Raw genomic sequence first — 23,733 nt, 5'->3', positions numbered from 1 at the left:
TCCTCTTGTACTTCTCCCATCAACTCTTACATATACCACCTCCTTCAGCAGATGGTCATTTTCAATTCTCTTTACATGGCCAAACCACCTCAATACATTCATATCCACTCTGGCAGCTAATTCATTTCTTACACCTGGTCTCACCCTTACTACCAAGTTCCTAACCCTATCTAATCGAAATACACTAGCCATACTCCTCAGACACTTCATTTCGAACACATTCAATTTCTGTGTGTCACTTTCTCCACAACTCCAATCCATATATCACCGTTATTAAAATCACTTTCTCATACAGAACTCTCTTTACATTCATGCCCAACCCTCTATTGTTTACTACTTCCTCAACTGCCCCCAACACTTCGCATCCTTCATTCACTCTCTTGACATCTGCTTCCTCTCTCCCATTTATAGCAACAACAGATCCCAAGTACTTGAACTGATCTACTTCCTCAAATAACTCCATTCAACATGAAATTCAACCTAGCATCACCCTTCCTTTTAGTACATCATAACCTTACCCTTACTAACATTAATTCTCAACTTCCTTCGGTCACACACCCTTCCAAACTGTCACTAATCGACCTAGCTTCTACTCAGAGTCTGAACCAATACAGTATCATCCTCAAACAACAATTGATTCACCCCCCACTCGTGATCACTCTCATCTATCAGTTTCAATCCTTGACCAAGCACTTAAGTATTTACCTCTCACACAACTCCATCATCAAACAAATTGAACAACCATGGCAACAACACACATCCCAAACTCAGTCCTACTCTCACTGAAAACCACAGCTCACTCACTTCATTTCCTATCTTCATACACACTTTACTGCATATAGAGAAACTCCACTGCTTTAACAACCTTCCACCAATTCCATATAATCTCATCACATTCCACATCACTTCACTATCAACTCTATCACAAGCTTTCTCCAGATCCATAAATGCAACATACACTTCCTTACCTTTAGCTAAATATTTCTCCCATATCTGTCTGACTGTAAAAATCTGATCCATACATCCCCTACCTCTTCTAAATCCACTCAGCATTCTAAGTTAGCATCCTCTGTTTTAGCCTAAATCCTATTAGTTAGCACTCTACCATTCACATTTCCAACCACACTGGACAAACTAATAACCCTTGAATTACAACACTCCTGCATATCTCCCTTACCTTTTTATAGTGAAACAATACATGCACACAACCAGTTAACTGGTGCCATTGAGAACATAAAACATATATTAAACAATCACACCAACCATTCAAGTACACGCCATCCATACCAGGGGCTTTTCCTGCTCTCGTTTCATATAATGCTCTCCTCTCCTCTCTTCACTTCTCTCTCATTCTCATCTCCCATCACTGGCACCTCAACACCTATTATATCTGCCCACCTTTTTCTTCCCTCCTTTCTTTCCAACGACCTTCCATTTTCATCTTTCATTATCTCTTCACTTCCTTCCTGAACTTCTAATCTCTTCATACGAACGAACCAATCCAACCCCATCTCCAGTCAGCTGCCCTCTTTGCCTCCGCTACCTTTCGTTTTATTTCCATATTTTTTCCTTTTATCTTTCATACGTCTCTACTCAATTACTCTGCACCCATTCTTCAAATGCCTTATTTTCAACTACACTTTCCTCTTCACTCTTAAATTCCACCATTCACTACCCTTCCTCATGCTGCCTCCAACAATCCTGCAACACATCACTTGCAACCCCAACAAAATCCTCTTTTACTAACTTCCACTCTTCTATATCACCAATTTCTCTTCCTTTCACCCTGTCATATGCCACTTCAAACTTTTCTTGATATTTTTTCAAACAACCTTCACTACATCCCTTTTACATCCCCCCTACTCTATTTCTCCACTCCTTTGCTACAATTAATTTTTGTAAAACCAAAAAATGAACAGACATACTGTTAACCATACCCTTAAACATGTGCACATCTTCCAATCTTCCAAACATCCTTCTTGGTATCAACACAATCCATTAATGTCCTATCTACAATTCTTCCATTTCCCACTCTAACCCATGTATACTTAATGATATTGTCTCTTTGAAAAAAAAACCTGCAACTTATCATCAGCTCTTGTTCAACACATATCTGCCAGTCCCTCGCCCTTCTCGTTTTCACCTGGTAAGCCCTACTTCCCAAAGACACCTTCTACCTCTCCAACACCCACTCTGGCATTTAAGTCACCCATCACAACTGCATAGTTCCTTCTATTTAGTCTTTCTACACACAGTTATTTCATTCCACTTTCAATCCCACACACACTACCTGTCACTTCACCAAACATCACTTCGCCCTTCTCTTTTATCTGTCTCACACAAGTCCAATACATCCTCCTATTCCAAAACATACTTCCAATCTCTTATCTTTTATACTAAAGTACTACATCCACACATTCAGACACCCAAAAACTAGAGTGCAGGGAGCAGTCACTCTCCCCCCAGCTCCTCCTCTTTAATATCTCACAGGAAGTAACTATACAGGAGAGGGGATTCCAAGTCTCCTCATCCTGTCCCTTCTAGTTGTCTCTTACGACATGCAGGGATACGTTGGTGGTATTCTAATTGTTGATATGCATCTGTAGTCACTGCATTCTACAAAAGATAAATCACTTTATAAAACTGTAAATGACCCTTCCCTTCTTCGAAGCAAGACCAGGCAAAGGCAATATGATATGTTTTCTACCCGAACAGGTTAAACTATCAACACTTTAAGGTCAATTGACAGTTTCCAAACAAAATGGACGTCAAGCTACGATAGTGTACTAGGGGGTGAGGCTATTGAAGGGAGGGAAAATGTGAAATTAAGTTTTAAAGATAGACATTGACAAAAGCAAGTCTTCTAGGTGGAAGCTATGAGAACCTCTGGTAAGTATATAAATGAACTTTATCATTAAAATTATTTTACTATTTTCTTCCTTGTTCTTAACAAATATTTGCCATTGGCAACAGGGAAATGACCAATTTTTACTGCAAACTATAATTAATAGAGGGCGGAACTGTATAGCACACATCTTCCTTGTAGGATAGTACTGTAGTATTTGATGTCATTAAGTAAGTAGACAATGTTAAAAGTCCCCCCCTACTGGGTACAATTTTGAACAACTAACAACATACAGATGGTTAAGTTGACCCCCAATGTTCAACAACTTGATACTTTACTAGTATTTTAATATATGGCTGACATACAAAGCACATGGAAATTTTGGTTGACATTTTCATTAATATTTAAAACTAAATAGAATAACTGAAGTTGCAGCACATAACATTAGCTTGCTATGTTTTGTACAATTAGATATTAATACATGAGGGTAAAATGTTCAATCTTACCAGGTCCCCTTGGAAGGGAACAAGTTACCCCAGATAAAACTGCTAATACTGTTTACTAATATCTGATGATGAAGAACAGCCCATGACAAAATATTAAGAATACTACTCGCCCAACAAGTGGAAAGTTCAGTGTAACTATGACACTTTTAAGTAAAAAAGTAGAGAAGCAAATTCACAACAGACAAATGGTACATTAATGAAAGATCTAGAAACTTATGGTAACAATGCAACCTTAAAGGTAAGAGTTATCCAAATAATAAATCTTTTCAAAATTCAGTTTAACATAAAAATCTATCTATATACCAAGGCAGTTCCCATAATTTTGGGGGGTAACCAACACCAAACAAATGAAAAAAAAAAGGGGACCTTTCCTCTCTACGCTCCTCCCAGCCAGACGAGGGACTCAACCAAGTTCGGCTAGTACTACTAGGGTGCCACAACCCACCCTCCCCCATTATCCATAAGCTGAATCCCCTACTGCTGCTACCTCCGTGGTCATCCAAGGCGACTGGTGGAAGCAGCAGGACCTACCAGAACTGCATCAAAATCGCTCTCCATTCATTCCTATTTCTAGCACGCTCTCTTGCCTCTCTCACATCTATCCTCCTATCACCCAGAGCTTTCTTCACTCCATCCATTCACCCAAACCTTGGCCTTCCTCTTGTACTTCTCCCATCAACTCTTGCATTCATCACCTTTAGCAGACAGCCATTTTCCATTCTCTCAACATGGCCAAACCACCTCAACACATTCATATCCACTCTAGCTGCTAACTCATTCCTTACACCCGTTCTCACCCTCACTACTTCGTTCCTAACTCTATCTATTTGAGATACACGAGCCATACTCCTCAGACACTTCATCTCAAACACATTCAATTTCTGTCTCTCAGTCACTTTCATTCCCCACAACTCCTATCCATACATCACAGTTGGTACAATCACTTTCTCATATAGAACTCTCTTTACATTCATGCCTAACCCTCTATTCTTTACCACTCCTTTCACTGCCCCCAACACTTAGCATCCTTCATTCACTCTCTGACGTACATCTGCTTCCACTCCACCATTTGCTGCAACAACAGACCCCATACATCACAGTTGGTACAATCACTTTCTCATACAGAACTCTCTTTACATTCAAGCCTAACCCTCTATTCTTTACCACTCCCTTCACTGTCCCCAACACTTTGCCTTCTTCATTCACTCTCTGACACATCTGCTTCCACTCCACCATTTGCTGCAACAACAGACCTCATACATCACAGTTGGTACAATCACTTTCTCATACTGAACTCTCTTTACATTCAATCCTAACCCTCTATTCTTTACCACTCCCATCACTGCCCCCAACACTTTGCATACTTCATTCACTCTCTGACGTACGTTTCCACGCCACCAATTGCTGCAACAACAGACCCCAAGTACTTAAACCGATCTACTTCTTCAAGTAACTCTCCATTCAACATGACATTCAACCTCGCACCACCTTCCCTTCTCATACATCTCATAACCTTACGCTTACCCACATTAACTCTCGACTTCCTTCTCTCACAAACCATTCCAAATTCTGTCACTAATCGGCCAAGCTTCTCTTTTGAGTCTGCAACCAGTACAGTATCATCCACAAACAACAACCGATTTACCTCCCATTCATGATCATTCTTGTCGAGCAGTTTCAATCCTCGTCCAAACACTCGAGCATTCACCTCTCTCACCACTCCATCAACATACAAGTTAAAACCACCATGGCGACATCACACATCCCTGTCTCAACTCCACTCTCACTGGAAACCAATCGCTTACTTTATTTTCTATCCTAACACACACTTCACTACCTTTGTAGAAACTTTTCACTACTTGCAACAACCTTCCACCAATTCCATATAACCACATCACATTTCACATCGCTTCCCTATCAACTCTATCATACGCTCTCTCCAGATCCATAAACGCAACATACACCTCCTTACCTTTGGCTAAATATTTCTAGCATATCTGCCTAATTGTAAAAATCTGATTCATACATCCCCTACCTCTTATAAAACCACCCTGTACTTCTAAGACTGCATTCTGTGTTTTATCCTTAATCCTATTAATCAGTACTCTACCATACGCTTTTCCAACCACACTCAACAATCTAATACCCCTTGAATTACAACACTCATGCACATCCCCCTTACATAGTGGTACAATACATGCACAAACCCAATCCACTGATATCATTGACAACATAAAACACAAATTAAACAATCTCACCAACAATTCAAGTACAGTCACACCCCTTCCTTTAACTTCTCAGTTCTCACACCATCCATACCAGGTGCCTTTCCTACTCTCATTTCATCTAGTGCTCTCCTCACTTTCCCTCTTGTAATGTCTCTTGACATTCTCATCTCCCATAACTGACACCTCAACACCTAAAACAGCAATTATATGATGATAATTCTTTTCATTTCTATAATCATCTATCATCCATATAGTTTCTTTTCTAGAAGCTTACTTTAATCAACATTTACCCGTAAATTCTTTTTTAAAATCTCAATATTTTCCATCTTTCCTTTCAATAGACATACCCGTAGTAAAGCAAAGAAACGTTTAAGCATTAAATGCTAAGAAGCTCAGTACATATAACAAAATCATCTAAACTAAATACTATAAATAAAATTAAACAAAATTCCCTAAATAAGACAATGCTTACTCCAAAAGAAGACAGTACTGATAAAAAGCTATTACAAAAATAAGTTGTAACTTACTAAGTAGAAACTAGACATTATAAGTCATTCAGCTAGTGAAAGGATGCGCATTATCATTTGATAAATTTGGAAGCGCTAGGCACAAAGCATTAAAACTGACATAAAAAACATGATCAATTATTAAGAAATGTTTAAATTTAATAATTGGTGAGGCAGAGACTGTTATCAATGAAGAGACAACTCAGAGGAATATTTTCCTGGAAAATAGCTCTTTTCTGTTGATATGTGTCTGAGGTGCTGCTGATAACAACACTAGGCAAATATAAACTGATAGGTTGTATTCAATAATGTTTTTAAACATAAATCAAGAACCAAGATTATTCGACTTCAAAGTTCTAGTAAGATGAAATGCATATCCCGTTTCCAAAAACAAATTTATCAACTGTAATTTTAGCAGACATACAAAAAAGTAAATATCCAATAACATGTGATCACTTACTTTGAAGATCCTCTACTATTTGCTGGAGCAGGTGCTGGTCTTTTTCTTGATGGTTGTAACTGCTGCTTTACTAAATCACTTAATTTTCCTTGTTCAGTTAACATTGCCAAAAACGTAATAATAAATTGATCATAGTTGTGAGTTCTTCTGCTATCGTCTACCTGAAAATATAAGAAAAACAAATACAGCTGAATTAAAATAAGAAATACAATAATCACTATCTTGATAATTAAGAAGAAATGCAAGGAACATGTACAGCAAAAGGATAAGAAGGTAAAGTGGAATACTGCAGGATTTCTAATCAAATTGCAAGAAAATATATTAGTGTTGTATGTGCTTATATTAACAAAACACAGTACTTTACAAGAGTCAGTACATTTCTGATCCAGGTACACAAAAGTACAAAACTGAATTTTAATAACAAAATTTCCCTATTTTATACTTGCCTGATATTCATGTTGCTTCTTCTTCCAGCACTAAGTTTAACCAACATTTACCCACAATGTTTTGAAATATAACAAAATTTCTCATATTCTTTCACTTCAATAAACACATGCCCTAAGAAAAGGAGGAAACATTCTAACAGACGATGGTGACTGACATGTGTCCATTGTCTTGTACTTCAGTCTTAGTACCATAAGGTAGTGTGGAGGAGGGTGGGCAGGTGAGTATAAGAAGAAATTTCATTATTGAAATTGTTCATTTCTATGAATCTCTCATGATGTTCATACTGCTGACCCCCACACTGCTGGAGGTGGGATACCAGATACCAGTGAATGTGAGATATATATTTTGGTTTACCTTGGCTCATTGCAACAAATATTACAAGTAGGTAGTAGGTTGGCCAGGAAACCAGCCACCCAATGAGATACTACCACTAAAGAGTTATTGGCTCCTTTGACAGCCTAGACAGTACTACATTGGATCTTTCTGGTTACGGCTCATTTTTTCCTTTGCCTTCACATACACCGAATAATCTGGCCAGTTCTTTCCACATTCTACTTTGTCCTCATACACCTAACAACACTGAAATTCTCAAACAATACTTCTTTGTCCAAGGGGTTAACTACAGTACTGTAATTGTTCATTGGCTACTTTCCTCTTGGTAAAGGTAGAAGTGACTCTTTAGGTATGGTAAGCAGCTCTTCCAGGAGGACACTTCAAAATTAAACCACTGTTTTCCAGTCTTGGGTAGTGCCATAACCTCTGTACTATGGTTGTCCACTGTCTTGCGGTAGAGATCTCTTGCTTAAGGGAACACTCAGGTACACTATTCCATCTTATTTCTTTTCCTTTTTTTTTAAGTTTATAGTTTAAATATGAAAGATCTATTTTAATGTTGTTACCGTTCTTAAAAGTTTATATTGTTCATTATTTCTTTTTTAGTTTATTTATTTCCTGGTTTCCTTTCCTCACTGGGACTTATAGCATCTTGCTTTTCCAACTAGGGTAATAGCTTAGCTAGTAATAATAATAATAATTCAATAAAAAGCAATATACCATGGTTAAGATTTACTAACTTAGTCTTGATTACTTTTAACAAACCATCATAAATACAGTGTGAAATACAGGACTCCGGTTTGTTTACTAAAGTTATATAAAATACTGAAATGTAACTTGTCTTTAAATGATAGTTCTTGCTTTAAATACAGTAGTGCCTCACAACACAAAATTAACTGGTTCTGTAGTGGCTTTCGTACCATGATTTTTTTCGCGTTGTGAGTCGTCTTTTACATGTAAATAGCCTAAATCATTCCAGGCCCTACAAAAACACCACATTATATGTTTATAAGAAGGCTAAACTCCACTAAACTCAATGAAATGCAATCATTTGGATCATTCAATAATAACCTAACTGTTAGTAACCTGTAAAATAAATGTATAATTAGAGCAAACAATAAAAATATAGTAACTAAAATGTGGAACCTTACCTATGGAGTGAGGCGATGTACGAGAGCAAATTGGCGGGGTGGTAAAGGAGGATGACGAACAGCAGAAAACATTAACAAGTGGCAGAAAACATAAACATTCAAATTTACAAAAATGATTAATAAATGACAGGAAACTTTAACAATTAATTTTACGAAACACATCAACAAATAGCAGAAAATATTAACACAACTTTACGATAAACTTGAAATCAAATTTCTTTTTTCTTTTTGGCTTTTTTTAATTTAATTTTATTTTACTTTAAGTTTTGCATTTTCTAAATTCAATTATGGATTTTCTTCATCATTGCTACTTTTTCCTTTTGGATCACTTTGAGCTTCCTCTTGGTCTCCTTGTACCGAAGGCCTCTTTTTAAAAAAACTATCCAATAGCTTGTTTCCGCCTGCTTCTTAAACTCGTAAACGGATTTCGGCCATAATCCTTAACAATCACACTTATCTGCATGCCAGCCTCGTATTTCTTGATTACTGTATATCCATTTTTGTCTCCATAGAAAGCATTATCCTCTTCTTTCCCAACACATCAGCTACTTTCTTAGGACCCATGGCTAATAAAGTAATGTAATATCGCAACACGATACAGTACAACAGCCACGAAAGCGAAATCATAAACACAAAGTGAATGCATACGATACTGCTGCCAAAACGAAATGAGCGAGAGACGCCAATGCGTAGATGCATGATGGGATACAGTACAATAGATGCTGACCAATAAGAGAACAGGATCTTATGCCGGTAACAAGAATCTGAGTAAGGAGATAACCAATGGGAGCACGGTAGAATGGTGGCAAGTTTACGGGCTGGCGGCGCGCGAATTTTAAAATCAATCTCGGAGACAGTCAGGCTCTTGTACTGTACCTCCTTTCGTTGAACATAACCTTTTTCGCAATGCGAGTCGTAAAATTCTTTGCATCTCATTTTGCAGCGTGAAAACTATGTGAGCAGATCCTTTCGTGTCGAGAGATATAACTACTCTGAATGGTACCAAATTGATTTTTAAAAGTAAACCCAATTTGCACATATAAATGAGTTATAAAATACTTGAACTGGAAATTTATTAGACCACAGCTCTGCAACCACTAGGGGGCCTAGAGCCTACCAATCTTGAGCAAACCATAAATTTTTAAGGTGATGTTCATTCAAAAGCTAAGGGAAGTAGTTACAATACTAATATCATGTATACCTTCACTTGTAAGCCTTTCATTAGAATTACTGTAGATCTAATTCTTTGTGAGCTACTATGACCAAACTTCAAACTATGATTAGGGACCCCAAACTCACAAAAGAAATTAGGGGCATTATTACATAAATTTATGTCCAAGTAGTAATAAATGGCTCTTTCTAGGTCTTGGTTTTTGTTGATATGCTTCAACTTTCAAAGACGGGATGTGAAAAAAGTGAGACAAACTCTTAGCCTTAAAATAACTTTTGGCTCTGAAGGAAGACAAAAGAACAAAAACATCTTATGTTCTCAAAAGGTTACTTTGATAAGAAATGTTTGTAGTCCACACGTGATTAGCCAAAACTAATGCCAATAGAAATATGGTTTCATCTGTGAGATATCAAAAATAAAGATTTCAAATGTTTAAATTTCAGATCTTTTAAATACCGTGGACCACATTCAAATTCAAAAAATTGATCTTACTACTTTAGGCTTTACCATCCATCCATATACCAAGGCACTTCCCCCAATTTTGGGGGGTAGCCGACACCAACAATGAAACAAAACAAAAAGGGGACCTCTACTCTCTATGTTCCTTCAGCCTAATCAGGGACTCAACCGAGTTCAGCTGGTACTGCTAGGGTGCCACAGCCCAACCTCCCACATTATCCACCACAGATGAAGCTTCATAATGCTGACTCCCCTACTGCTGCTACCTCCGCGGTCATCTAAGGCACCGGAGGAAGCAGCAGGGCCTACTGGAACTGCGTCACAATCGCTCGCCATTCATTCCTATTTCTAGCACGCTCTCTTGCCTCTCTCACATCTATCCTCCTATCACCCAGAGCTTTCTTTACACCATCCATCCACCCAAACCTTGGCCTTCCTCTTGTACTTCTCCCATCAACTCTTCCATTCATCACCTTCTTTAGCAGACAGCCATTTTCCATTCTCTCAACATGGCCAAACCACCTCAACACATTCATATCCACTCTAGCCGCTAACTCATTTCTTACACCCGTTCTCTCCCTCACCACTTCGTTCCTAACCCTATCTACTCGAGATACACCAGCCATACTCCTTAGACACTTCATCTCAAACACATTCAATTTCTGTCTCTCCATCACTTTCATTCCCCACAACTACGATCCATACATCACAGTTGGTACAATCACTTTCTCATATAGAACTCTCTTTACATTCATGCCCAACAGTCAATATAATATCACTATAATGCTTGAATTGGACAGATCTAATCCAAGATGCATGGGCATGGAATTAAGCTTGGATATATATCTCTTAATGGCTGTAATTAAATGTTTCTTGTTCCAATTAAGATTGAGATGAAATTGAAAAGATATGTTAAGACCCCTATCAGAACGAAATTTCAAAAAGATGTCATTTTCCATAATTCTCTTCACATCCAAACTGACAGATTTATTTAATTTATTTTGAATTTCTAAAGATATAGTAAGTAAAAACGAATTTTGAAGCAAAGCGAAAAATCTATTTTTGGGTAAGATAGCCATGTTGTCCTGATGGAAGCATCCTATTGGCAGCTTTCCAAGGGATACTTGACTACAGTGATACTCCCAGAGAATTGACCATAGGGTCTCCAGAATTCTAACTCCTGGCACGAGTATCCTTAAATTAACTCTTAAGGATATCGCATAATATCAGGGGACGTATTTCTTGATACGACACATGGCAATCTTCACACCGAATAGAGTTTTCGCTCTGAGGGGGAAGAGTGGCGAATTTGAAGGGGAGCCGTTATCAAGGTTACCCGGTGGATCCCCTCCCGGTACCACTCCGGCTAACTATTCCTTGTTGCATTTAAGCATGGATAGCCGCAGATAGAGTAGTTTCGGGTGGGGATTTGTTACATAAATGTATACTCCTTTTTTAGAAAGGAAGGCATGCCGATCAGGACGACATGGCTACCTCACCCAAAAATAGATTTTTCGCTTTGCTTCAAAATCCGTTTTTTGGGCTCAGCCATGTCGTCCTGATGGAAGTTTACCAGAGAATTACTTGAAAGTACTATATCTGTGTGGGTTTGTATAAGTGCCTTTACTTTGAATGAGTTCCTTATATGGTCTCCTAGACCTTTATACATGACATTACCGTTATCTGTCATATCCACTAAGCTTGGAATTAGCTTAGGGCTTCCTGCCCTCTGCAGGGAAAGTGTCAACTTCGACTATAAGGATTCAAAGTTTGTATCTCCATAAGGACGGACGGTAAATCTTAGAGATTACCCTTTATCCCTTGGAAATCTGTACTCAGATTTCAAGTTGGGCCCTTCTAGGGCTTAATTAAAACTCTAGTATGTTTTATTTGTCTGTTACTGAGATAGCAGCAATAAGACGCAAATACGTTCAGTATTTTACCTTGTAGCTAAATTATCAATTGTAGTTACAATCAGATATGAATCTGATCCGGCATTAAAAACACATCAGGGTCCATCTTTTCTCCTTTAGGGAAAATATGTAATTTCATCGAAATGATGCCACTCAATAGAGATGTGAAACCAAATCTGACTGATCTGTACAGATTTGGAAATGCATGAACACCGTGACGCAAACGTTCACTCGGCACTGGTGTTATCGGTCAGATATGCACCTATGTGGAACAATGTGTTAATCATAGTTATGATTTGCACTTGAGGGTAAATGTACCCATGCACCCGATGCACTGGAAAGCCCCAAAGCAGTTCACTGTTCGTCGCAGGCTTAGACGACGGGTTCTTTAGAACTACTGTACCTGCCGCCACCACAACATGTCTTATCTTATGTACTTGCTTCGAATAGTGTTGGAAGAAGTTCCGCGAAGTAGCAATTTTCTTAGGATCATGAACTGCAGGTGAGCTGTCAGGATCCACTCTGCGAATAAGTAGGTGAGCACTGCTCTCAGTTATTTTAGGGATAGAATTTTTATCCTGAGTTATCGCCTCAGAAAAACTGTCCCTCCCTGAAGTCCGAAGTTCTATGAAGATAGACCTTAAGACCCCCCTAATGGGCATAGGGAGACATCTTCCTTCAGTGGGCAGATTCTCCAAGGACCCCACCTTTTGGTGGGCAGCCCGTTTTGGCGAGAAAAATAGGATCGGGAAAGGATTCAGTTCTCCCTCTTCTGTGAACTGAATATGGCCTATATTTCATTAACTCTAGCCCCTGAGGCTATTGCAAACAGAAAATTGACTTTCTGTATTAGCTCCTTTAGAGAACAATCCTTGTTGTTTAGGTTCGAAGCATAGTGTAAGACTTTGACCAACGACCATGTAATGGGTTTTAAAGGGGTTGTCGGCTTGGGTCTAGTGTATGCTTTGGTACCTTAAAAAAGGTTTCGCTTATGAGGTTCATCTTAAAGGCGTATAGAAGGTCTAGTCAAGGCCGACTTACACATGGTTATCGTAGTGGAAGTCAGGCCTCGTTCAAGTAGGGAAAAGAAGAAAGAGAGACAGAAACCTTTTGAAATTTCTGTTGGTCACCTTGTTTTCAAGAGAGGTGCCCTTTTCTTCCAAGACAATTCAAATTATCTCCTGGTAGGACTTGACTTGTACTCTACAATGAAGTCGGTCGTATTCTTCGAGATCCCGAACTTTTGTTCACTGTTGGGGCGAAAAAATCCTGAAATGCAGGTTGTTGGTTCTCGGGGGTGAAATGTAACAGCCGACTTCTGCACCAGATTTGATAAAGCTGGGTACAGCAGAGGAAACAGCTACAGTTTCAATTCTAGAATTAGAGGAAACCAATTGTTTTTGGGCCATTTGGGGGCCAATACAGGAGCTGTTCCTTTGCAGGATACTAGCTTGTCGAGGACTTGTAGCAGGAGATTGGTTGGTGGAAGAAGATACATTTGATTCCATCCGTTCCAGTCAAAAGACATGACGTCTATCACTTCTGCTTAAGGTCCTCATAAGGGGCTACTAGTTCTTGTTGTCGCTCGTTGCGGAGCGGTCAATCTGCAGTTCCGGGACTTTTATCGAGAATAAAGGAGAATGAGTCTGCGTCTAGGGACCATTCTGTCTCTATCGGCTTTCGCCTGGATAGAGCATCCGCCGTCACATCGCGGAACCCTTGGAGGTGAACTGCTTGATAATGCCATTTACTCTTCCTTGCCAGGCGGAGGATGGCTAACATCACATGGTTGATATGAGGTGAACTCGAGCCTTGTCAATTAGATATTACTATCACCTCATTGTAGATAGCCAATCTGATGTGGACTGTTCTGCGAGGGGATAGTCTCCTCCACATCAGGAGGACTGTCATAGCCTCAAGATGATGTGGAAGTTTTGAACTGGAATGATCAATTTCTTGCCTTCCCTTTCACACGGGTGGTCTCCCCGTTCTTTCAGGGATGCTTCCGTGTGTATCGCCACTGATGTTTGTGGTGGTTGCAAGAAAATTGTCTGTGCTAGGCTCTTATTCATTGACCACGGCCTCAATAGCGTGCGCAATCGGGTCGGTGTCAACCTTGTCGATCTCTTCGAGCGTTTGATGCGTATCTTCTCCAGACTCCTGGCGCATCCTTTGGTTGTGCTACTAGTACCGGGTCTGTCACTATTACAAACCGGAGAGAGCCCAGTGCTCTTTCCTGTTGGCATTTTGAAATCTTCTTGTGTTGGATTAGTCTTCTGAAAGATACCGCTATTTTTCTCCCCTTCTTTAGTAGAAGGGAGAGGTGTTGTGACTGCAAGTTCCCATAGATTCACAACCATTGAGACTTGTGAGTTGGAGAAAAGAGAGACTTCTAGCGACTGGTCTTGAGGCCCAGGTGTTCCAGGAACTGGATCACCTTTTCAGCCGTTTGCAGACAAATAGTCTTGGATGCTGCCCACACCCGCCAATCGTTCAGGTATGCTACTACCTGTACTCCTTCGGAGCGCAGGTGCTGGACGATTGTGTCCGTGAGTTTTGTGAATACCTTTGGGGCTATATTTAGTCCAAAGGGCATGGCTGTGAAGACAAATTTTGTCTTCTGTAGCCTGAATTCTAGGTAGGAGAGGGGCGATTGGCTGGTAGGTGCCAATAAGCATCTGCCAGGTCTATTGAGACTATACACGCCCCTTGTTTGGTAAAAGGGTCCTTATGTGTTGCATTGTCAGTATCCGGAACTTGTTGTTCTCGATGATCTTGTTGAGTAGAGACAAGTCTAGAATGACTCTGGGTCTGTCCGAGTCCTTCTTAGGAACATAAAACAGCCTTCCCTGGAATTTTGATGGACTTCACTTTCCTCATTACATTCTTATTCAAGAGTTCTGAGGCATATTCTTCCAAGAGGGAGTAGTGTTGGAAGAATTTTGGAAAGGTGGGGTGGATTTCGTTCCATTTCCAACCAAGTCCAATCGTAATTTGGCTGTGGACCCAGGGATCGAAGGTCCAACGATCTCGAAAGTGGAAAGTCTGCCTCCTACCTGGAACCTCACATTGATTAGAGGTTCCTGAGAACATGTTTCCGTGACCTCGTCCTCTCCATCCTTAGGACGAAGTGCCTTCAAAGCCTGGAATAATACAGGTGACTGGCTACCAGCTGATGAGACACCATCTAGAAGGTGGTTGACAGCTGGACTACCATTTGAGGCCCTGTGATCATGGTCACGGTCGGAAATTGTGCAGTTCTAGTGATGATTTCCTCTTTGAGGATATGTCCCACTTTTGGACCAGGTTCCTATTGTCCGTGGTGGCTTTGGTAAGGACCTCTTGGACTATTTCCTGTGGGAAAGGGTCTATGCCCCAGATACAGGATGAAATCAGCTTTCTGGGTTTGTGCTTCACCGTTGATGCGGCAAACATATGGTCTCTACCGGTCCTTTTTTGACCTGAGAAAAAACCTACAAATCCATCACAAGGGTGGGGCGTTACTAACGGCCTACGCGCATTTCTTAAGCGGTTCTGACGAGACAGGGAGGCGACAACCTTATCTTTCGTCTCCTGTTCCCTTCTTAAGGGATGGTTTGGCAACCTTGGAAGGTTCTCGTTAAAACTGCTGACCTGCTATCTCCGGATCCAACTTCGAGACGGAGAAGGTTAGATGTATTTCTTTCCACTTCTCCTCGCAGATGGGCATAGCTAGAGACCTTTATCTAGAATAGGCCAGGGTTTGCCCTCTTCGACTGCTCTTCTATGACAGTCTGGGGCTTTCCTCGAAAGGGAGGAAGGCTCATGAGAAAGGAGCAATGACGGTTGGATGCTTCTTGTTCAATGCTGAGACTTTGGAGTTATTATATCCGGCCCCTTTCTGGGTCTTGGTAAGGATGGCTTGGGCCTTGTCATGTTCGAGGATAATGACTTCCTTCGGTACCTGAGGTACCTCAGACATCGTCAAAACAGATCCTTCTTCCTCCATGGGTGGTTGAACCACTCCTTATTCAGGGTCTTCTTGCAGTAGGTCCTGTCTGGTGTCAATGGATGCCTCTGACATCCGATCTCGGAGGATGTCCAAGCCTTGCAATACCAGTTACATCCGTGTCCACCGACCATTGGATAGAGGGAGGATGGACCTGTGCCTGAGGCACAAGTGTATTTGATTGAGCCTTAGGGAACAGTACGCATTTCAAAATTTTTAGGATAGGTAAGGTCCCTGAACGGTCTTCTGGAAGCCTCATACTCGCCTTTGTTGGGTTTCCCTTGCTATATCCCTTGACTCCATAGTGTCAGGGATGTCTTTTAAAAAGCCGTCGGTCAGCAAGGTCAAGCGAATGGAGTGATCTTTCGGGTCCCAGAACCTCAGGGGTCTAGGTACGATGCGGCATGGGCATAAGACCCATACATCGTATGCCCACAAAAGTTCTTACTCTTGTGTCTGCAGAACACTCCTGTACACTTCGCCATCAGCTCCTCCTGTCAGGGAGAGAAGGGTGAATGAGTATTAGTTTGTTTATATTATTGATATAATATATCCTAAAAATACAGGTTCCAGTACCTCAGGGATCCAAATACGATGCAGCGGGGAGCATGAGACCTGCACATCTTGTGGCCATAAAAGGTCCTAATTTTGTGGTTGTAGGACAGGGCTGGACACTTCACCTTGCCCTCATCCTGTAAGGAAGGGAAGAGTGAAATGAGTATGTGGTAATTATCATATAGATAATTATACACACATAGTAAATAGTAATCATTACTATTATAATTATAGCTTAGGATAGTAAGCTAGAAAGGAAATAGAAAAGACACATATCTGTGTTTCCTGTCCAGGAAATTGCTGTGACCTCCCTCAATATTAATATTTTAAAATTTCCTTATCAGGGAAATATAGGGTGGAATAGCTCTCGTGCGTAGAGCTGGAGTCAGTGTATACTAGCACTAACTCTCCCACAAGTGAATATTAATACTGTAGGGTAAAGATTTTATGTTCTGATGATCTAGGATACATCGAATGTTGAAAGAATACTTCACTTCAACATTTGCTTAGCAGTCTCAACAATGGACTGTGAAAGGACACACAGAATATGTTGGAAAATCATACTGCTGTATATCATATACTGTAGTTTTCTAACTGCTGTAATTCTATACTGCAGGAATACTGGCTACTGTATAGTCTTACTGTAGTTCTGTCTGCATACTACCGGCTAGGCTAGTACCTGGTGGCACTAGCCAAAAGAAAAAAAAAGAATGGATAGAAGGGCTACCGTATTATTATAGTTTAGTACAATAATAAGGGTTGTAGGGACTACTGCCTCTACTGCCTTCTTCCCAGAATGAGGATTCAAATAGAAGGGGAAAGAATGTATTCATTCTAGCTTCCATCCAGCCACAAAATCTGTTGCCAGCTGCACTGCCGGTTACAAAGTTTGTGGATGGCAGTCCAGGAGAGGACTGAAGAATACTCAAAGTTGTAATGGGTCTCCCACCAGCAGCCGTCATGGCCGGCACAACCTTTCCCGGAGCCTTGCTTCCATTAGGGGAAAGGTCGAAGCCGCAATCTAGCTGCCTTTGTAGGAGCCCAGCCGGCATCGTAATCAGCCCAGCAAGCGGGGAGATTGTAGAATACCGGCCACAGATGTTGACAGAAGGGGAAGGAAAAGGGTCTTATACTTTGCATAGAAAGAAGGCGGCACATCTGCCTCCCACTGTCAGCCGCAAAACAAGGAAACATAGTTTCCTATGCCGGCGCCGTCTTGGGCGGCAGAAAAATAACAATTCCTCAGCCAAAGACATTGACGGATAAGTGACCATTGCCAACTGAACAATACCCTGGTTATCTGGATTCAATCAGTTATATCCAACAAGTGTCATTGCGAAGCTCTACTCTACCATGGTTAAGATTTACTAACCTTGTATAGATTACTTTTAACAAACCATCTCCATATAGTTTAAAATAAGGGACTACAGATAGTTTAATAAATCTATTTAAAATACCAGACTGTAGCTTGTCTAAATGATAGTCCTTGATCTAAATTCTAATTTGCCTGATACTATATCAATTATTAAATTAAAACCCTACATACTAGTATATAAGGGAGTTAGAAATTACCATATTTCCTGTGAAAATGCATCTTAACACTAAGATAAAGGTTGTATAGGAGAGTTTGACAACCCTCAAACACCCTGGTAATGACATAAAAGCACTGAAACTCACCACACACATAAGCCTATAACTATCATTCATATGTAATATAAAGGTAAAGGTAAAGGTAAAGGTGTCTGGTTTCACTTCCAGTTTCATCAGAATAAATATTCACCAGAATGTCAGCCGGGCAAGCCCAAACCCCCACTGTGGTTCCCAACCACAACAGTGACCTCACCAGTAAACAACTTGAACTCACGGTCCCGGGCTGGGATTGATCTGCCGCCACGCGAATGCTAGGCAAACACGTTACCACTGTACTAGCCAGGAGGCTAGTTAAATTTATTTGTATACTACACTTTGTTTACTGAAGGTAACAAGAGATTTGTTTGTTTTGATCAGCTGACGACTCACCAATGCCATCTACATGCAAAAATGCTTACTAACCGCATCCTAGAAGACGATGCAAGAATATATTACTGTATTTGTATATGTAGTATTTATTTATCGTATTTTGTAATAAAATAATATTTTGATAATGATTTTGTAGTCTAAGTTCTGAAATAATACGAACTTATACCTGTATGTTGAAAAGACCTTGAAAAAAAACTTCACTTTGAGTTGAGAACAGTGTTACCAAGTTAACAGAAAAATAAACAGAGCTAGAGTTTCACAAACAGCAGCAAAATTATTCCACATACAGTAGTGGGATTTCAAGAGAATTCTTAATTTGATCAATAACTAATTTTGTCTGATAATGTGTACACAGGAAATTTGTGAAATATTACCGAATGCTCAAGTACATTTGGCAACACTGCTTTCATATAAACAAACACAAGAAAACATTGTTAGGCATTATGGTGACAACTACGACTGGTTTATCGTTTTTTTTTATATGAATACATACATACATACATATACCATGGCACTTCCCCCAATTTTGGGGGGTAGCCGACATCAACAAAGAAACAAAAACAAAAAGGGGACCTCTACTCTCTACGTTCCTCCCAGCCTAACAAGGGACTCAACCGAGTTCAGCTGGTACTGCTAGGGTGTCACAGCCCACCCTCCCCCGTTATCCACCACAGATGAAGCTTCATAATGCTGAATCCCCTACTGCTGCTACCTCCGCGGTCATCTAAGGCATCGGAGGCAGCAGCAGGGCCTACCGGAACTGCGTCACAATCGCTCGCCATTCATTCCTATTTCTAGCTCGCTCTCTTGCCTCGCTCACATCTATCCTCCTATCACCCAGAGCTTCCTTCACTCCATCCATCCACCCAAACCTTGGCCTTCCTCTAGTACTTCTCCCATCAACTCTTGCATTCATCACCTTCTTTAGCAGACATCCATTTTCCATTCTCTCAACATGGCCAAACCACCTCAACACATTTATATCCACTCTAGCTGCTAACTCATTTCTTACACCTGTTCTCACTCTCACCACTTCGTTCCTAACCCTATCTACTCAAGATACACCAGCCATACTCCTTAGACACTTCATCTCAAACACATTCAATTTCTGTCTCTCCATCACTTTCATTCCCCACAACTCCGATCCATACATCACAGTTGGTACAATCACTTTCTCATATAGAACTCTCTTTACATTCATGCCCAACCCTCTATTTTTTACTACTCCCTTAACTTCCCCCAACACTTTGCAACCTTCATTCACTCTCTGATGTACATCTGCTTCCACTCCACCATTTGCTGCAACAACAGACCCCAAGTACTTAAACTGATCCACCTCCTCAAGTAACTCTCCTTGCACCACCTTCCCTTCTCGTACATCTCATAACCTTACTCTTACCCACATTAACTCTCAACTTCCTTCTCTCACACACTCTTCCAAATTCTGTCACTAATCGTCCAACCTTCTCTTCTTGGTCTGCAACCAGTACAGTATCATCCGCAAACAACAACTGATTTACCTCCCATTCATGGTCATTCTCGTCTACCAGTAATAAAATTGGATTAACAGGTTTACAGCTAATTAACATTTACCTAACACTTTCCATAATACACGCAAAATATGAAAATTTACTGCGCCAGACGAAAAATCATACTGTAAAATAGCTGACTTTGCTGCTACTTTAGGTTATGAAATCCTCAATTTCTTTTATTTCCACAAAATTGCTTAGGTATTTATAGGGTGCATCTTACCACTTGTAGCGTCTTATGACACAGGAAATACTGTAACTAAAATTGAAATTGATTATACCAAGGCTCTGCAGCCAATATGGGGCCTAGAGTCTAGCAATCTTCATAAGCAAATCATGACTACTTAAAAGATGTATGGCTAATTTTATTTCTAAAGAAATTTGACCAATGGCCCTTGATTTAAAAAAAAAATGAAACATGTTATTTTCATTAGTAAAATAAATTTTTGAATATACTTACCCGATAATCATGTAGCTGTCAACTCCGTTGCCCGACAGAATTCTACGGGAGGGATACGCCAGCTATCACTATACTAGAAGGGGGTGTACTCACCAGCGCCACCTGTGGCCAGGTACTGCAGTACTTCTTGTTGACACCACCTCACTTTTTCCTCGGTCCACTGGTTCTCTATGGGGAGGAAGGGTGGGTCAATTAAATCATGATTATCGGGTAAGTACATTCAAAAATTTATTTTACTAATGAAAATAACATTTTTCAATATTAAACTTACCCGATAATCATGTAGCTGATTCACACCCAGGGGGGTGGGTGAAAACCAGTGTACATGACTAAAGGATAGCTAAGTATCCCGTATTTCATATAATCAGTTATTTCAGAATAACAATGAAATAATAAGTACCTGGTAAGGAAGTCGACTTGAACCGTTACTCTGCCTTTATTAAGTTCGTCTTCCTTACTGAGCGCAGCGTTCCTCTTAGGAGGCTGAATCAACTCTAAGGTGCTAAAGTATACAGGGCTGCAACCCATACTAAAGGACCTCTACACAACCTCTAACCCAGGCGCTTCTCAAGAATGAATTGACCACCCGCCAAATCAAAAAGGATGCGGAAGGCTTCTTAGCCTCCCGTAACAACCCAAAAAACAACAATAAAAGCATTCAAGAGAAAGGTTAAAAAAGGTTATGGGATTAAGGGAATGTAGTGGCTGAGCCCTCACCTACTACTGCACTCGCTGCTACGAATGGTCCCAGGGTGTAGCAGTTCTCGTAAAGAGACTGGACATCTTTAAGATAAAATGATGCAAACACTGACTTGCTCCTCCAATAAGTTGCATCCATAATGCTCTGCAGAGAACGGTTCTTATTAAAGGCCATCGAAGTGGCTACGGCTCTCACTTCGTGGGTCCTTACCTTCAGCAAAGAAAGGTCTTCATCCTTCATGTGAGAATGGGCTTCTCTAATCAGAAGCCTTATATAATACGAAACTCCGTTTTTGGACATGGGCATCGAAGGTTTCTTGATTGCACACCATAAGGCTTCTGACTGTCCTCGTATAGGTTTTGACCTATTAAGATAATATTTCAGAGCTCTGACAGGGCAAAGAACTCTTTCTAGCTCGTTACCTACCATGTTGGAAAGGCTAGGAATTTCAAACGATCTAGGCCAAGGACGTGAAGGAAGTTCATTCTTAGCTAAAAATCCGAGCTGTAAAGAACATGTTGCAGATTCGGATGTGAACCCAATGTTCTTGCTGAAGGCATGAACCTCACTGACTCTTTTAGCTGTTGCAAGGCAGACGAGGAAAAGTCTTGAGGGTAAGGTCCTTGAAGGAAGCTGACTGGAGAGGTTCGAACCTAGGAGACATAAGGAACCTTAAGACTACGTCTAGATTCCAGCCTGGAGTGGGTAAACGACGTTCTTTAGAAGTCTCAAAAGACTTAAGGATGTCTTGAAGGTCCTTGTTGGAAGAAAGGTCCAAACCTCTGTGGCGGAGAACTGAAGCCAACATACTTCTGTACCCTTTAATCGTAGGAGCCGAAAGGGATCTCTCATTCCTTAGATGTAATAGGAAGTCAGCTATTTGGGTTACAGAGGTATTGGTAGAGGAAACTGCATTGGCTCTACACCAGCTTCGGAAGACTTCCCACTTGGATTGGTAGACTCTACGAGTGGATACCCTCCTTGCTCTGGCAATCGCACTGGCTGCCTCCTTCGAAAAGCCTCTAGCTCTAGCGAATCTTTCGACAGTCTGAAGGCAGTCAGACGAAGAGCGTGGAGGTTTGGGTGCACCTTGTCTACGTGAGGTTGACGTAGAAGGTCCACTCTTAGAGGGAGAGTCCTGGGGACGTCGACCAGCCATTGTAGTACCTCTGTGAACCATTCTCTTGCAGGCCAAAGGGGAGCAACCAGCGTCAGCCGTGTCCCTTCGTGCGAGACGAACTTCTGAATGACTCTGTTGATGATCTTGAACGGTGGGAATGCGTAAAGGTCGAGATGGGACCAATTCAGCAGAAAAGCATCCACATGAACTGCTGCTGGGTCTGGAACTGGGGAACAGTACAAAGGAAGCCTCTTGGTCATGGAGGTGGCAAACAGATCTATCGTAGGCTGACCCCACAAGGTCCAAAGTCTGTTGCACACGCTCTTGTGAAGGGTCCATTCCGTGGGGATGACTTGATCTTTTCTGCTTAGTCGATCTGCTGATACGTTCATGTTGCCCTGAATGAACCTCGTTACTAGAGTGAGGTTTAGACTTCTTGACCAAATGAGGAGGTCCCTTGCTATCTCGTACAGGTTCCTCGAATGGGTCCCTCCCTGCTTGGAGATGTAAGCCAAGGCTGTGGTGTTGTCGGAGTTCACCTCCACCACCTTGCCTAGCAGGAGGGACTTGAAGTTCATTAGGGCCATATGAACTGCCAGTAGCTCCTTGCAGTTGATGTGGAGCGTTTCCTGTTCCCTGTTCCACGTTCCCGAGCATTCCTGTCCGTTCAAGGTCGTGCCCCAGCCCGAGTCTGATGCATCCGAGAAGAGATGAAGATTGGGGGTCTGAATCGCTAACGATAGGCCCTCCTTGAGAAGGAGGTTGGTCTTCCACCACAAGAGAGTGGTCTTCATCTCTTTGGTGACAGGGATAGAGACTGCTTCGAGCGTCAAATCCTTGTCCCAATGAGCTGCTAGATGGAATTGGAGAGGGCGGAGGTGGAGTCTCCCTAACTCGACGAACAGGGCTAATGATGACAGGGTCCCTGTGAGACTCATCCACTGTCTCACCGAGCAACTGTTCCTCTTCAGCATGCTCAGGATGCAATCTAGGGCTTGGCTTATCCTTGGGGCCGATGGAAAAGCCCGAAAATCCTGACTCCGAATCTCCATTCCCAGGTAAACTATGGATTGGGAGGGAATGAGCTGGGACTTTTCTAAGTTGACTAACAGACCCAGTTCCTTGATCAAGTCTAAAGTCCAGTGGAGACTCTCCAGACAGCGACGACTCGTGGAGGCTCTCAACAGCCAGTCGTCTAAATAAAGGGAGGCTCTGATGTCCGATAAGCTGAGGAATTTTGCAATATTCCTCATCAGATGCGTAAACACCATAGGAGCTGTGCTTAGGCCAAAACACAGGGCTTGGAATTGGTACACAACCTTTCCAAAAACGAATCTCAGGAA

The 23,733-nt window shown here is 41.1% G+C and overlaps 1 protein-coding gene across 2 annotated transcripts in view; it reads right to left on the bottom strand.

Moving 5' to 3' along the window:
• caly (ubiquitin carboxyl-terminal hydrolase calypso) overlaps positions 1 to 23,733 on the bottom strand; it is a 128,927-nt gene that overhangs the window by 789 nt on the left and 104,405 nt on the right. For both annotated transcript variants that reach the window (XM_068389622.1, XM_068389623.1), the window contains exon 14: positions 6,546 to 6,706. In XM_068389622.1, the coding sequence (XP_068245723.1) occupies positions 6,546 to 6,706 (161 nt within the window). The remainder of the gene's footprint in view (positions 1 to 6,545; positions 6,707 to 23,733) is intronic.

Source organism: Palaemon carinicauda, chromosome 16, assembly GCF_036898095.1.
Source record: "Palaemon carinicauda isolate YSFRI2023 chromosome 16, ASM3689809v2, whole genome shotgun sequence".
Taxonomy (NCBI): domain Eukaryota; kingdom Metazoa; phylum Arthropoda; class Malacostraca; order Decapoda; family Palaemonidae; genus Palaemon; species Palaemon carinicauda.
The sequence above is the reverse complement of the archived record's forward strand: the minus strand, read 5'-3'. Positions and strand labels throughout refer to the sequence as shown.